Below are 15,767 nucleotides of genomic sequence, written 5' to 3'. Positions count from 1 at the left end.
GTGCTTTGCCAAAGAGACATAAAAGAATTAGGATAAAATTGCTAAATTTGATTTTTAGAGACTAAGACCTTATATACACGTATAGCTTATTTGAGGGACCACAGCTTTGATGTAATTTATGGAAAAGAAGACCTACAATTTGACATTTCATCCCCCTCTTTAAAAAGTATACTTTTTTTTTTTAAATCAGTTTTCCTTAGTTTAAAAAGGGACACATTTGGAATTCTCATCTTCTTCCTTCAGAATGGAAGTCTTCATATATAGACCTTTGGGCATATATAGGATGTTTTCTGTGGCTTTAGCCCAGAGTCCTTAGGTACGGAGGGGGAAGCTACTTATGTTAATTTGCTTTTGAAATTCAGAGCATCATTTCTTTTTTGCCCTATAATGCTGAGTAACGAATCCTCCCCAAACTGACTTTTCAAACAACAATGATTTGTTCTCTGAGTCCGTGGGTTGGTTGAGAGGACTCTTTGTTTGGCGGTGTTGGAGTGGCTTTGCTTCGGGCTGCCTGCGTGTGGTTCGGATCTCCTCCAAGTGTGTCTCCCGCTCCGCAGGCTGGCGGGGACGTGGGTTTCCTACGGCCACGTCCGAGGTGCCAGAGGGTGATCCCAACTGCCAAGCCCCTGCTCGCGTCGCACTGTTAGCCTCCCTGTGGCCCAACCCGAAGTCCAGGGCAAGGACATTCACCGGAGCTGGAAAGTCATGGCTCAGGGGCTGTCCTCAGGGAGGAGTGAGCACGTGGGACCTGTGCTTCAGCCTACCCCATACAGTTCACAGGCCGGATGCTCTTAACTTAGGGGATGAGAGGCTAAAAAGAGCAAAGGTTAGAGCGATGGAGAAGGAACATTGGGGATTTGATTTGTTTTCCAGAATGATGGACGTAAAGAAGTGTAGAGTGTAAGATGGTACTAATCCAAGAACAAGATAAATCTTCACATGATTTTTGAACTGTACAAATCTTCTAGTGTGTCAAATCCTTTTCTTTCTTTTTCTTTTTTCTTTTCTTTTTTTTTTTTTTTGCCACACTTCGTTTTTTTTTTTTTCCTTGTGATCTTTTTCTTTTTTAGGAACCAGGTTACTGAAGAGTAATACTTTAATTTTCACCTAATAAGGTAAACAAGAGATTCTCTGCCATAAAGCATTGAGATTAATACACGTTTAGTTGGACGTGTTTTGGACTGGTGGTGCCAATGGCAGAATAAAAGAAGTAGTCTTAGATGTTGTGAGAATAACATAAATAACTTTCCTTATTCCTGATGCTTTGCATATCTTGAAGTATTCAGTGAAAAATGCGCTGCTGTTGGCCCTCCAGCAATGCTTAAAAATCAAAGATTCAATCCAGTAAAAAAAAAAAAATCCTGTGTGATTTAGTGACGGTACCAATTTGAAATGAAAAAGGGAGGAGAAAGATTTCAGTCCCACAAATGACAAAGTATTCGATGATACTGTTCTTTTCATAAACCATTCCTTTGTTTTTGAGGTAGACTGCATTTGCTTTGAGAGTTCATTTTCTTTTGAATGGCCTGGTTGGAGGAAGAAACACCTGGGGAGGAGTGACCCTCCCTACAGGAACTGAGTAAAGCCAAGAAAGAACCGAGTGATGGCCCAGGAGCCAGTGTAGGCTGGGGTCCCCGCCTCTCCTGAGCTCCTCCCCCAACACACAGAATCCAAAGGGTAGACTGTTAGGCCTTCCTCCTTTAGGGGGAAGGACAGTAAGCTTCTGAGAAGTTCAGGGACTTGGGCAAAGTCCCCCTGGGATGGGAGGGCGGACCACGAGGGCCCTCCCTGTCCCTCCCGCTGCAGAGGGGCTGGAGGAGAGTGCGTGGGTGTACAGAGCCTGGAGGAACAGCCTAAGATCTCCTGCTGTGGGGGCAGTACTGTGTTCCTGATAGAAAAAACTTCTAATATTTTACCTTGGAAAATATTTTGGTATGGGGAAGCTAAAAACAAACCAAAAATAACTCCTCAAGATAAGAAAAAGGCAACCTGGAAATCTAACTGCCCTGAAGATCTGGGAGGCTTTTGGAAGGGTGGTGGCGGTAAAAGCCTGTAGTTTCATGAAGCACCACAACCTTCACCCTCCTGAGCCGGGACGACGGTGTTCTAGCTGGGTGAGATGCCTTCTGGGTCCATCCGTACTTGGAATCCTCGAAAGAGGCTTGGGAATCTTTTTAAAGATTTTTTTTTTATTTTTTATTTATTTGACAGAGATAGAGACAGCCAGCGAGAGAGGGAACACAAGCAGGGAGAGTGGGAGAGGAAGAAGCAGGCTCACAGCGGAGGAGCCTGATGTGGGGCTTGATCCCACAACGCCGGGATCACGCCCTGAGCTAAAGGCAGACGCTTAACCGCTGTGCCACCCAGGCGCCCCGGGAATCTTTTTAAAATTGAATTTGTAATTTTGTGTTCCTCTCTCTGTAGCTGAAGAAACAGGCCTGTCTTCGGTAGGTTCCCTGCCCCAGGCAGGAAAGAGTGGGAGCTGGAGCTCCTGTCTGCGGATCCCCGCACCACCGTCCTTATCCCCGCACTCACGTGGCCACTGTGTGCTTGACCCCCTCCTCAGTTTTAAGGTGCCACGTAGAGGTGAAGGGGCTTATCCAAATAAAAAGGGGACTTCTCGAAAAGCATCCAGTCAAAATGGTGTGAGTTATAAAGGGAAGATTAACCCGTGCCGTGGCGCAGGCCTGGTGTAGCAGATAGCTCCTAGGGTTCCCTGACTCCGATCCCACGTGCAGGGCGTGGCAAGACCCAGTGCTGGGTCCCGATTCAGAACTTAACGTTCCGATTTAGTTTTTCCCATTGTGTTCTAACTCCCTTTCCTTAGCATTTATTAGTATTTATAGTTTTTCTGCCTTCACCTCCCTGTCTCAAGAGGCAAGATCTCTTGTGAGTATCCTTAGCCCCTGGCCCTGGGGCTTGACTCACCCCAGGCACCTCGTGGGTTGCATTCTTGAGTGAATATATTGTTTTTCATATTGATTGGACCTTAAGTAGCTGCTCGAAGCAAGGACCATTTCCAACCAGAAATGGGACATTGAGAATTCTCATTTTCAGGCCAAGCCCAGGAAGATTTTCTGAATGAAGTGATGTTGAAAGAGCTGCGGCAGGTAATAAGCAGGGGGGAGAGAGAGACTGTTCTGGTGCTGCCATAATTAGTTCTTTGGCTAGAAAGGAATGTCGGTTTACAAAGCCTACACTGTGCAGCATTTGTTAGGCACAGAGGAATAAGCACTGTTGGGTCCCAGGGCTTTGTATGTAATGTTCATCAGGGCAAGGCAAGCCCAGATGTGTTCTGACGGATAAACCGTGAGTTGGGGCTGTAATCATCAGGCTGGCGTCAGGCCCTTACGGGCTTACGTGCATTTTCTTGCACTTGCACGAGTGCATTCACTGTCCTGTGAGCTGGTGTGTGCTGTGTCGAGGCAGGTGCCACGCTGCAGGTGTTGAGCAGACCCTGTGCCCTGTATCCGAGCTCACCTGCAGTGTCCCTGACTTGTTCATCTGCAGTGTATGGTTTACTTTGGCTACAGTAGTCGCTCGCGGTTTATCTGTGCCAGTGACAGAAGTGCTGCTTGGGAGGGAGGGCAGAACATTCAGCCTGCGGCGGGAAGCCAGGCTGCCTCTGTAGCGTGGTCCTGGGGTGCCGTACCCCACATCCTCTTCCCATTTCCACGTGGGTGCTGCTCTAAGTTCAGGCTGCTGAAGATCAGACGTGATCCTTCCAAAATGGGATGGGGAGCCCCTGGCATACCTCTCTTGCTGGTTCCCGTAGAAAATTCTTTCTGACAAATGCATCTTTAAGGTGGCAGGCATCTCCTCAAGACTGTATCTTGGTGTTGTATGCCAAGAAATGCCTTGGATTTAAAAATTGTCAGCGTCTCCTGGGAAGAATGACATTTGGAGTCCGACAGAAGCAGATGTGGAGTAGGGTTCTGTCCGCCCTCTCCTCGCTGTGCAAGTCTGTGTGTGGATTTCAGCCACTCGAGCCTGTTACCTGTCCACGGAGGGTAGTAATGCCTCCCTCATGGTAAATGCATAGCAATTGCTAGTGAAAACGTGTGAACCCTGCATTTTATTTTTTATTTTTTTTTATTTTTATTTTTTGTGAACCCTGCATTTTAAACCAGGAAAAACCCTCGATTTGTGAGGTTTCTTACACAGGTTTTTTATTGTCATTCACAGCATCCAAATACCTTTACTATTAAGACCAGCTATTTGCCCTGCATATGCGAAGAGTTAAATTTTCATCACACACTTACTAAATAAGTGGATGTTTTTAACATCTCCAGAATTTTTTTTTTTAATGGGAAGCTTGAAAAACAACTTGTGGGTTTCAATCCAAATACCCCTGTTCAGCTAAAACAGGGGGCAGCAACTCTTGGTAATACTATTTTCTACAAACTTAGTGGCTGAAGAGCTTGCCAGGCCAGGGAACGTTCTGATCTTCTTTGTTGGAATGATAACTTTGTGCCTTTGTCGGCAACAATCACATCTCTCCTCCACCATATAAATGATGGTCCTTCTCTCTTGTGCTGTGGTCGCCCTGGGTGGGTCTCAGTGCCTGGGTGCCCCTGCACTGGTGTGCTGTGTCAGGCACTGTGGGTGGACTGGACGTTCCCTGGGGAAGCCGGGCTGGAGGGGAAGGGTCTGTGATCAGGAAGACGTGACCGTGCTTGACAGATCAGGGGACAAAGGAGAGGCTGTGATCAGGGAGAAGGGAGTATTAGGGCTTGTTCCAAGCTCCTATTCCTGTGTAACCAACTGCCCTCAACTTAGTGGCTTGACACAGCGATGTTCTTATTTACTGCACTGTTCTGTGAGTCAGGAATTCGGGCAGGGCTCAGCTGGGCTGTTTTTCTGCCTCACATGGTATCGTGGTCACTTGGTAATAGTCTGCTGGGGGATAGGCCGGTCCGGAAGGTTCAAGACTTCTTCATTCACGTGACCGGTGCTTGAACGGGGTGTTTGGAAGACTGGACTCTGCTGAGCCTGCTGACCGGAGCGCCTGTGTGTGGCCTCCCCAGCATGGTGGTCCCAGGTCTCTTCTGTGGCAGCTCAATGCTCACCGAAGACCCAGGCAGAAACCGCAAGGTTCTTTCAGACTTGGCTCAGAAAGTTTCAGAACGTTACTTCCTCCACATCCTGTTGGTAAGCGAGTCCCTAAGGCCAGCCCAGGTGTAGGGAGAGGGGACTTAGACTTCCCCTCTCACTGGGTGAAGTCCTGGGCATCTGTGGTCCTCTCTGATTTGCCACATTGATTCGAGAGCCATTGGGAAACTTTTAGGGTGGGGTGGAGGTCGGAGAGGGTGGTGGCAGGACACGTGACCAAATGTACTTTTTGATTTGGGGCAAAGATCATGTGCTACTGAATTGAAGAGTCCGAGAGTGTTGGAAGCAGGACAGTGCGTGAGGAGCTCTCTGCTGAGGAGAACATGGGATGGGAGGGGAGGCTCAGAGTGAGACCCGGGGTCTAGGGGCTGGCTTGGGTTTACTTGTTCACTCTGGAGATGGATCAGGTCCCCAGCGTCCTGGTCTTCCAGATCATGGGTAGTATGTTTTTCTCCTATGAACTGGCCTTTTAACTGCTTAAACACTGTTAATTCTCTTGTCTTCAGTGATACAACTTTCTCCTGTTCCTGGTCCTTCTGCCTAGGACTAAGAAGGGGTTATTTCTTTAACTGGTTGCATTTTCTAGGGTCAGTTTTTGCCTTCTGGTCCTTGACTTCTTTATTTGGCACTTTTGCTGGGCGTATCTTGTTTATGCTTGTGATTTCAACTGCCACACTTGTAGTATAAAAGCCCCCCGGGTCTGTAAGTTGTCTCACCTCCCAAGTGGCTTTCCCTGGATATCCCTGTCATTCCTATCCTGCTTCCTAATAATGCCATCCCCCTGGCCGAGGCCACAAGCCTGTATGCCGTTACCTTTCTCTGTCCCTCCACCCTGTGCAGCCGAACAAGTCCCCAAGTACTCTTGATACTTGCCTTCAAGACCCCGGTGCCTGGTCGTGGCTGCAGGTGCACATCCCTGTGCAGCTCTGACAGCCCACGCCGGGAGCCCTGCACCGGGACTGCGGACTCAGAAGCTCTCGAGCCTTCGGCGTGCATCGCTTGGTAAAGCTTCCCTGGAGGTTCTGATGCTCACCTGGCCCTGAAAACAACGCTCTGAGTTCCTCTGAGCTTCCACCTCCTTTCCTCGCCGCTTTGGTTTAGGCTGTTAATGTTTCCTGCAGCTGTCAGGACCAATTACCACTGAATGGTGGCTCAGGACGGCAGAATGGGTTCTCCCGGTTCTCTCCAGTTCCTCAAGTCTGGAACCACGGTGCTGCCGAGGTCATGCTGTCTCCCGGGGCTCTGGGGGGCAGGGTCCTTCCTTGCCTCTTCCCACTTCTGGTGGCTGCAGGCGGTCCTTGGTTTGTGATTGTCCAATTCCAGTTTCTGCCTCCCTTTCTGTTCACGTGGTCCTATGTGTCTCTTACAAAGGCCCTTGTTACTGGATTTCGAGCCCTCTGGTAACCTAGCATGATTTCCTCTCCAGAGCTTTAACTACATCTGCAAAGACCCTTTTTCCAAAGGATCCGGGACATGGGCCCATCTGTTGGGGGCCACCGTTCAACCCACTACACTTCCGGTAGTTCGGCTAGTTCTGCCATCTGATCATCAGGATTCTAGTCTGGCTGTCCATCCGGGACTCTAGTCTGGCTGTCCATCCTGCGCCATGCTGCTTCAGCAGTTACTGCGTGTCCGATCACGTTAGTCCTTTGCTTACATCTTATCAGCTCCCCTTTCTTCGAAAAAGCCACGCCCTCATGGAGCGCCCCGCTCTTGTCGTCACCTGGCTCCTGCCTTTTACCCTCTTGACCCGCTGCTTCTCTCCCCTTGAACTGGACACTGTCACAGTACTGAACTACCTACTCCTTGCCTGTGTACGTACTATTGCCCTACATTCCCGGTCAGTCTGGTTCATGTTTCGAGGCCATTCACACATTGTCTCTTCATGACACTCTCCCTGATGCCTCTTCCCACGTGCTCTGTGCACGAGTGCATCTTGTTGCATTCAGGTCTTATCACACTCGTTCTGTGCCTTTCTCTGCTCTTAAGTGGAGAGATCTGAAGACCAGGAAGCCGATATTCATCACAGCTCTGGGACTTGGCATTTTTAATATTGAATGAAGGACCCTGTAGCTTCACCTAATTAGAAACGTGTCTCATTGGACACTGGTTTTTCCACCATCACCTTAATTATTTCCAATAGGGTTTTTCACCGATCACTGTTTGGCTGTGTTGAGTGAGTGGGGAATCTGTATGTAGACTGGCGTAGTGTTTGCTTAACCTGTGCTATCTGCATCTATGCTCAGGTCACTTAAAACGTTTCTGCATATGTTAAGGTGCTACTAGTTTTGTGGGTCCCCCCTTTATATTAGATGGGGCTTCGGGGTGTAGATAGCAGAACCAACTTGAGTTAACGGAAACTAAAGAGGGCGCCATGAACAAGGGTCAATGTACAGCGGGGCCAGCAGGAGCCCTGAGGGTCCTCTTTGTCTCTGGTTGCCGGTCTCTGCCGCTGCTTCATGTGACAGGTTGGGACATCCCCAGAGTTGGCGCACTTAACATCACACAGCTCTGGCCATCCACAGACGTGAGCTGGTTTTCTCTCCGCCCCGGTTTTGTGTTTTCCACAATGAGCTTGTCCTTGGTCAACATGGGCCAGATGTGCACCTGCAGTCATTCAGCTCCAGTGTGGTGGGGAGGGTGCTGGCCTGGCCATTTCATTCAGACGGGGCGTGGGGGCTCACCTGAGGCCGTTGGGTGGGGCGGGGGAGGGGGATTCCTGAGAAGGGCGTGTAGTTGTGAGTGGATCCCTAGAAAGGCATCAGACACCGTCTTGCTGGTTAGATCTTCTCAGCGAGCAGTGTGTGGTTGAATGATGGAGCGGGGGGCGGGGGGGGGGGCTGGGGAGATGTGAGAGGCACAGGAGAAACCCTGCCCGATCTTGTACTCTTTGCCTCTAGGCCTCAGTGGGGAAAATACTCCTCTACGCTGTTGAGAGTCCTAGCTTTAATTGATTTACATATGTTTCTCTTAATACAGAATGTTCATCTTGATTTAAGTGATGGGGAAATCTATTAAAACAAAGTGGGTTGATGATGGCCACTTACTCAGGGACACATTCATTATGGTAGCGATCCCGAACATGAGTAAGAAAACTGCGTGTTTTGATCTTGCCTCAGAAAAAGGAGACTCGGAATCAATCATCTCTGTATTCTAGAGACACTTTTATGGAGCCCATGTTCCTTTGTGATGGAAATGGGAACAGATTAAAAACACAGGAGGAATAACTTCAAGTGATAATTTAAATCCATTGGCAGACTGTAGCTACCAAATTATAAAACAAAAAAAAACTCTCCCCAGTTTTACTGGCGGCCCCTCAGCCATGCTGGCCACCATGTTCTGGGTGTGGCCAAACTAGAGGCAAAGGCAAGACTTTAAAGATTAAGAGAACTTCCCCCCCGAAGGGGATGGAGAATAGTCCTGTCAGCGTGGCGACAGGAGACATTGGTCAGAACATACAGGGACCCATTAAATCCAGAGTTAGAAATACAATTGAAAACAGAAATACGAAGTGCAATCCTGCCTTTCTTTTAAACACTGGTATTAGTTTAAGGTATTAATGTGGGAAATTTGTGTAAGGACATCGTTTTCCAGATGACTTTTTAAGTTATTGGACATTTTGGACTAAAACGCCCCCCCCCCCCCACTTCTGGGTCTCTTTTATGGGCAACCTTCTTGTGAAGTCCTACTTTATGTTTAATTTTCACACGGTATTTTTGCTCACCTGACAGTTTAAAAGTTCAAATAGAAATGAGAATGAATGTGGAGAATTCAGAACTTTCAAGACTGCAAGTAACTAAATTTGGTCTTCTTACAAATAAAGATCCTAAAGACATTAACATGATTTGGGAGTGAGAGATGAGGTTTAATTAGTATGCTATTTTCTAACTAGTTCATTTAAAAATATTTCTTGAGTGTTTCTCTGGGGTCCATTAGAACAACGCTTGCTAAATTGAGCCCTCACTAATACAGCCTCTGCAGAATTCTCATTTGCTTATTTATACTGTCTCTTTCCAAAAAGATTTGAAGAGTCTGACTTTATAGAATAGGAGACCTATAATTACTTTGTACATCACTCTTAAATTAAGTTTCTGGAAGTGATTTGAATTTCATTACAGCTGAAGTCTGTTTTGCAGCCCATTCCTTCTCTGGGGTGTTTAGTGGGCGATTTTTTTTTTTTTTATGACCATCCCTGTCTTTTCTCTTAGTTCCTCTTTTTTTCCTTAAAACTTAAAAAATCTGCAAATACATGACCTTTCATCTTTGTTTATAGGTACAACGGTGCTTTACCTAATGGAGACCGAGGCCGGAGGAAAAGCAGATTTGCTCTCTATAAACGGCCGAAGGCGAATGGAGTCAAACCCAGCACGGTCCACGTGATATCCACGCCACAGGCTTCCAAGGTAGGGGGCTCCCGCAGAACTGGGAGGCCTGGGCGGGTGGTGACTCGTGCTCACTTCTTGTCTTGGCTGCTCTTTTTTAGTTGCTTTTCTTTTTTTCTCCTGGTGGGACAGTTGCTCAGTCATTGAGGCCAGATAGTTTTTTGTTGGGAAGGGCTGTCCTGTGCTTTGCAGATGAGCCTCACCCCTGGCTTTGACCCGCTAGACGCCAGTAGCACGTCATCCCCACCCCCAACTGCCACTGCTGTTGGGACGACCAAACAGGTCTCCGAACATCGCCACGTGGCCACTGAGTGGTGGGCTGGGCCAACCCGCCCCTCCCGCCCGCTCCCCCAGGGTGGACTGCTCACTGCTTGGGACATAGTGGAACCAACATATGTCAATTTAAAACAGTTGTGGTTGAAAGATAAGCGATGCTCTTTATCCTAAAGGGTTTTTGTGTTAAGTCTTAGTAAAACCTCAATAAGGGTTGTTATTTTCCTCCTATTTGAGTAGTAGTTTTCACATAATCTGCATGTACGTGGAGTTGAATTGGGGTGATTATTAGAAAGACTGGAAGTAAACAGAGCTAAGTGCCATGAGAGGCTTACTGTATCTCTTCTCATTGGTTTGAGTTATATAAAACGTTAATTTTTATGACTGCTTTATTTTCTTGATCTATAAATGGGGAAAAAACCCCTGAGTTTCCGCTCTGGTTGATATGTTCCACCTATTTAGACAGGACAATTTTCTAATTATTTAACATGCGATATAGTTTCCTTTTCTATAAAAATTATATTCCCCTGAAGTATTTTGTGTGGTGAATTGGCTATATGTGTTTATCATAATGGGTCTGGACCATCTGGAATAAATAAGACTTGATTCCCATTTTTGCTGAAAACCCAAAGTTCCAAGGGAAATGAATAGCTTCAAGGAAGCATGTGTGGTATTTATACTCCGTCCTAGGAACTGATCACCTTCGTTAATGTTTTTATTTAAGGGGCGCCTGGGTGGCGCAGTCGTTGGGTGTCTGCCTTCGGCTCAGGGTGTGATCCCGGCGGTCTGGGATCGAGCCCCACATCAGGCTCCTCCACTAGGAGCCTGCTTCTTCCTCTCCCACTCCCCCTGCTTGTGTTCCCTCTCTCGCTGGCGGTCTCTGTCAAATAAATAAAATCTTTAAAAAATTAATTAATTAAATTAAATTAAATTAAAAATTTTTAAGAAAGCCCCTGTTGCTTTTTCCCATGCCATGGGAAAAGTTAGAATGTACCAGTTGAGGTTGTCTTGCATTAATGAGGGAATGGTTAGACCCAAAAATATCAAACACTGAGGAAACAGGAAGGATTAATATTTAGCAGCCACGTTTTTGGCGGCTAGAGAAAGGGAAATTAAGTTCTAAGAAGGGAAGGACTCTTGATAGGAAAAACAGAGGAAATGAGCTTTACAAAAGATTCTGAGACAAGGGGAAGTGAAGTAACAATCTTGGAAGGTTAAGGAAGTAAGAGAAATATTTTATAGTTGAAAAATATTTGGAAGATACAGAGACAAAAGTTTTTAAGCGTGTGATCAGCACCAAAAATGCTCTGATGGTACAGACCTGGTCCTCACATTTGTCTGTGGTTGGCGGTTGCCTTCCCTTCCTCTAGCTCTGTACTTTATTTTCCTTAAGCTTAGATTTGCTATTGATACAATGGCTTCAGATATTTAAGAACCTTTTATAGAAATCTTTGACTACTCAGGCTTCGTGTTGTGATAGAATTCATGAAAGACAGCTGGAAGTTGAAATAGATCTTCCGGTAGCTGCTATCAGAAGATCAGTGACTTTCCCTTATTTATTACCCGCCTCCATCGGCTCCAATTTTAGCTTTTTATAAAACTTGAATCTTTTATACCTGGGTTTTACCTGAAGTTATTTAAATTCTAAAACTTCTGGTCTCAATTTGTGTTTATGGTCTGTCTACACTGCTAGTAGTAGGGAAATTGGTCTTCGGTCTTGTAACCTGGGAAAAACCTGTATTCTTGGGGCCTTGGTTTCCTCCTCTACAAAACGAAACGAGTTGGCTATCGACAGGAGCCATGCTGAATCAGGCAGGGTGCTTCGGTTATAAGCAACACATGAGTCTGGCTTGGAAAAAAAAAAACAAAAATGAAGAAATTATGAAAGGCTAGAGGGTAAGAACAGCTCAGAGAGAACCATACTATCAGCAGGGGTTAATGCGGACATTCTTGAGAGAGTGTTATAAAGTGATTTGGCTCCAACTACCTTCTGTCTCTCTTCGAGGTTTTTAATTGTCAGGAAAGGGACTCTGCTAGGCCTGGCCGGGGTCAGTCAACTGTGACTAAGGGAGAGGAGTAGACAGACACTTACTGTGAGTGATCAGCTGTCCCTTACTGCTTTCCCTCTGCATCTTCTCCTCCCGGTGCCTTGTACATTGAGGGCCTCGTGCACAGAATTCCACCCTACCTGAGCCTAGCACCTTGGTCACAAGTTCCTCACTCCTTCTGTTCCCACCCCTGGTCAGCTGTGCCCTACCCCTCCTGCTGCCACCTGCTCTGTTGATCCCTAGACAAAGTCGCTTATACATTTAACCTTTCCTTCAAATATTCCTCCTCCTGCCTCGCCTTAACTGAACGCTGATGTTTTGTTTGTTTCCACCGAAACAGTCTTATTCCTCTATTTTTTTACCCCCATCTTTCCAGTTTATGGAACTAGAAATGATTTCATTCTGTTTCGGTTGCAGTCTGTTCTTTAACCCTACATTATTGAAGTAAGCTGCCTCTTCCCCTGCATCCCTTGACCTCACTGACCTGCAGTCCACCCTCCCGCGCATTTCAGTGATTGCGTGCCTCACCCATCTGTCCCCTAACCCGCGTTAAACCATACATTGGCCTCCGCGGGTCATAATACTTTAACTCTCCCACTTTGTCCCATCACTTTTCCCCCTGATACAGTCTACCTCAGAGTCCATTGTCACTTGAAAGTGACCGTACTCTCCAGTACATTCTACTTGTGTATACATAGGCTTTCTTGTCTAATCTTAAGACCTCTAGCCCTTCGGCCTGTCCTCAGCTCTGTTGTTAGCCCACTTGGGTTTTCCAGTTATGTGTTGCATTTACCTTGGATTCCCTTTCTCTGGTACCTGTTGGCACCCCTCTGAGTCTCTGCCTCTGGGCCCATCCCAGGCCCTGCTGGCCTGTTTTTACTTCTTACTTGCTCACCCATTTCCTGTCAGAATGCCAGGGTATGTGGTGTACTTGGCAAAAGCTGTTGGACCTGAATCAGCCGTGGTTTGTCTGCTCTGAAATTTCCGATTCTGCAATATGGGTAAGGAAAAGGTCATCTTTAATTTGGATTTGTCTACGGGAGACCTAGAAGGGCAGGTGTGGGTCCCGTAGCTAATCAGGAGCCCAAGTGCTGATATTCTATGTTGTTTCTTCCCTCTGCCGCACAGTCGGGGGTCACACCGAGGTGTACCCCCTTGTGGCTAGTAGTGGCTGCTGGAAAATGGGGCCTCTCAGTCTTCGTGCATGCCATTGTCCATGCAAAGTCCGAGGAGGATGGCAAGTACAGGCTAGTGTTGTGTAATCTGTTTGTATAATCTCTCCTCGTGTGTGTATTTGCTCTTGAAATAGTAATACTCAGATATGTCCCCTATTATACGATGTGTTTAAAGAAAACCTAAAATAAAACCTTGTTTTACTTTTGGCAGTTCTATAGACCTAGAGCATTTAGCAATTTATTCACCATTCATTTATTCAACAACTATTTATCTAGCACTTTTCTGTGGCCAAGCGTCATGCTAGGGATTGGATCTATTGCAGGGTGCGGGGCAGGAAAAGATGACGGAGCTATGAGAACTGGGGCGGGGGGAGGGAGAGCTTGGATGGGGTAGACAGGGCAGGACCTCTGAGGACACATGAGCTTTAAGGTGAGGGGTCAGGAGGAGTTAGCCAGGAGAGCAGAGAGATCTGGAACAGAGATTTGGGTTTTTCCTAAAAGGAAGCATTGAAGGGTGGTGAATAGAGGACGTGGCATAATCAGACTGAGAATCGAAGTCATTTTTTGTTTGTTCATTTCCTTTTAAGGCTGTGGGGCAACTGTTTTGCTCCTAACCGGTAAATAGGATGGTGGTGGTGATGGTGACTATTTTGGTAGCAACATGGTTTAAATTTAGCGACATCACTGAGGAAAACTCTTCATCATGGTTTTCCCTTGTAGGCTGTGCTTTATTGAGATCTCCTTTTTTGGGCATTTTTACTTTTTAAAAGTGACGGACTATCACTTTGTGCCAGTTGGCATATTTCAGAATGGAAACTATCAGTGGTCTCGGAGTGACCGTTGAGAGAGGGCAGAACCGTTTCACGTGATCGTCGCAACCAGGACCGCTCTTGAGCTGTCGGCGCTGAGTGGCTCTCCTGGTTGGTACTGACCTTCTTCTTTATCAGTGATTAATACGGGAGTAACTGAGACGTGGCCGCATAAACGTCAAGGTAGACTCATTAGTTCAAGCTCATTTTGTCAGCTGTAGTGGGGTCTGCTTTTGAAGTACTGTCTGTCTGTCTGTCCAGCCTGGGTCTCGGTGCAGTGGGTGGCCTGTCTCTGCTGCCGGGTCATTCTGAAGCTGCAGCCTTCTGTACTTTAGAAATCCTCTGTTTATCATTATCCTCAGACTGTTTAATGCAGCTTTTAAATAGTTGGGGTTTTGTTTTTGTTTTTACTTTGCTTTCTTTCATTGTTAATGGACTATAATTCTTGGGTTAGTGATATCTGGTGTTGTTTATAAGTTCAAGAAATCCTTCTTATAAAGGGGCAACAAAGTTTGGATAAGTTTTATCCTTTTAGGTACCATAACCATGAATATTCCAAATTTGTCAGAAAAAAAATTAGTAACCTGCAGCCTACAATATCTTTGGGTTCTATACAGAAATACCAACCCAAGATAATTTGTATTTATAGAATGGGATCCATCTTAATGGTTTTAACAAAATATAGACACAAACATCCTAACCTTATACCTCGAGGAACTAGAAATGGAACAACAAACTAAGCCCAAAGTTAGGAGAAGGGAGGAAATAACAAAGGTCAGAGCAGGAACAAGTGGAGAGAAAAAAGACAATAGGAAAGATTAGTGAAACGAAGAACTGTGTTTTTGAGACCATAAAGACGAATCTTTAGACTCACCAAGAAAACAGAACTCAAAATTAGACATTACAGTTGCTACCACAGAAATAAAAAGGATCATAAGAGATTACTATGAACAATCATATGACAACAAATTGATCAATGTAGAAGAAATGGATAAATTCCTAGGAACGTACAACCTACTGAGACGGAGTCATGAGGAAATAGAAAACCTGAACTGACCAGTTACTAGTAAGGAGATCGTTTAGGGGTTTGATTGTTAATCGAAAGTACAGGACTAGAAGACTTCACTGGTGAATTCTACCAAACATTTAAATAAGAATTAATAAGAGTTCTCAAATTTTTCCAAAAAATTGGAGAGGAAATACTTTGAATTTTTTTTTTTTTTTTTGTGAGGCCAGCATTACCCTGACACCAAAACCAGACAAGGACTCCACAAGAGAAGAAAATTGCATACCAATATCCCTGATTGGACATAGATGTAAAAATTCTTAAAATATCAACACACCAAATGCAACAGTACAATAAAAGGATCATACACCATGATCAAGTGGGACTTGCTCCTGGGATGCAAGAATGATTCAACATCTGCAAATCAGTGTGATATACCACACTGACAGTAGGAGGGTGAGAGTCGTATGATCATCTCAGTATTAAGGAAAAACAGCCAAAATTCAGCATCCATTTATGATTAAAAAATGCTCAACAAACCAGGTACAGAAGAAATGTACCTCAACATAATAAAAGCCATACATGACAAGCCCACAACTAATCTCATAGGCAACTGAAAAACCGAAAGCTTTTTCTCTAAGATCAGGAACAAGACCAGGATGCCCACTCTGGCCACTTTTGTTCAATACAGTACTAGAACTCCTAGGCAGAGTAGGTAGGCAAGAAAAAGAACTAGTCATCCAAATTGGGAAGGAAGAAGTAAAGTGGTCTATTTGCAGATGACATAATATGTATGGAAAACCCAGGAGACAACACCCAAAAACTGTTAGAGCTAAGACGAATTCAGTGAAGTTGCAAGATACAAAATCAGTATTCAAAAATCAGTGACAAAGTCAGAAATTTAAAACAATCTCATTTCCAATTGCATCAGAAAGAATAAAGTAGGAATAGGTTTAACCAGG

At 45.6% G+C, this 15,767-nt stretch overlaps 1 protein-coding gene across 5 annotated transcripts in view; it reads left to right on the top strand.

Moving 5' to 3' along the window:
- PELI2 (pellino E3 ubiquitin protein ligase family member 2) overlaps positions 1-15,767 on the top strand; it is a 190,599-nt gene that overhangs the window by 40,389 nt on the left and 134,443 nt on the right. For 3 of the 5 annotated variants that reach the window (XM_087855959.1, XM_045810405.2, XM_045810404.2), the window contains exon 1: positions 9,427-9,515. Coding sequence is in view for 2 of the 5 variants with exons in the window: in XM_045810402.2 (XP_045666358.1) it covers positions 9,386-9,515 (130 nt within the window). In the remaining 3 variants the exon portion in view is untranslated. Of the gene's footprint in view, positions 1-9,385; positions 9,516-15,767 lie in introns of those variants that run through there. The other 2 variants (XM_045810402.2, XM_045810403.2) reach the window with 1 other exon arrangement.

Source organism: Ursus americanus, chromosome 26, assembly GCF_024610735.1.
Source record: "Ursus americanus isolate L20-20 chromosome 26, mUrsAme1.1.p, whole genome shotgun sequence".
Lineage (NCBI taxonomy): Eukaryota > Metazoa > Chordata > Mammalia > Carnivora > Ursidae > Ursus > Ursus americanus.
This window is presented reverse-complemented; position numbering and strand designations above follow the sequence as displayed.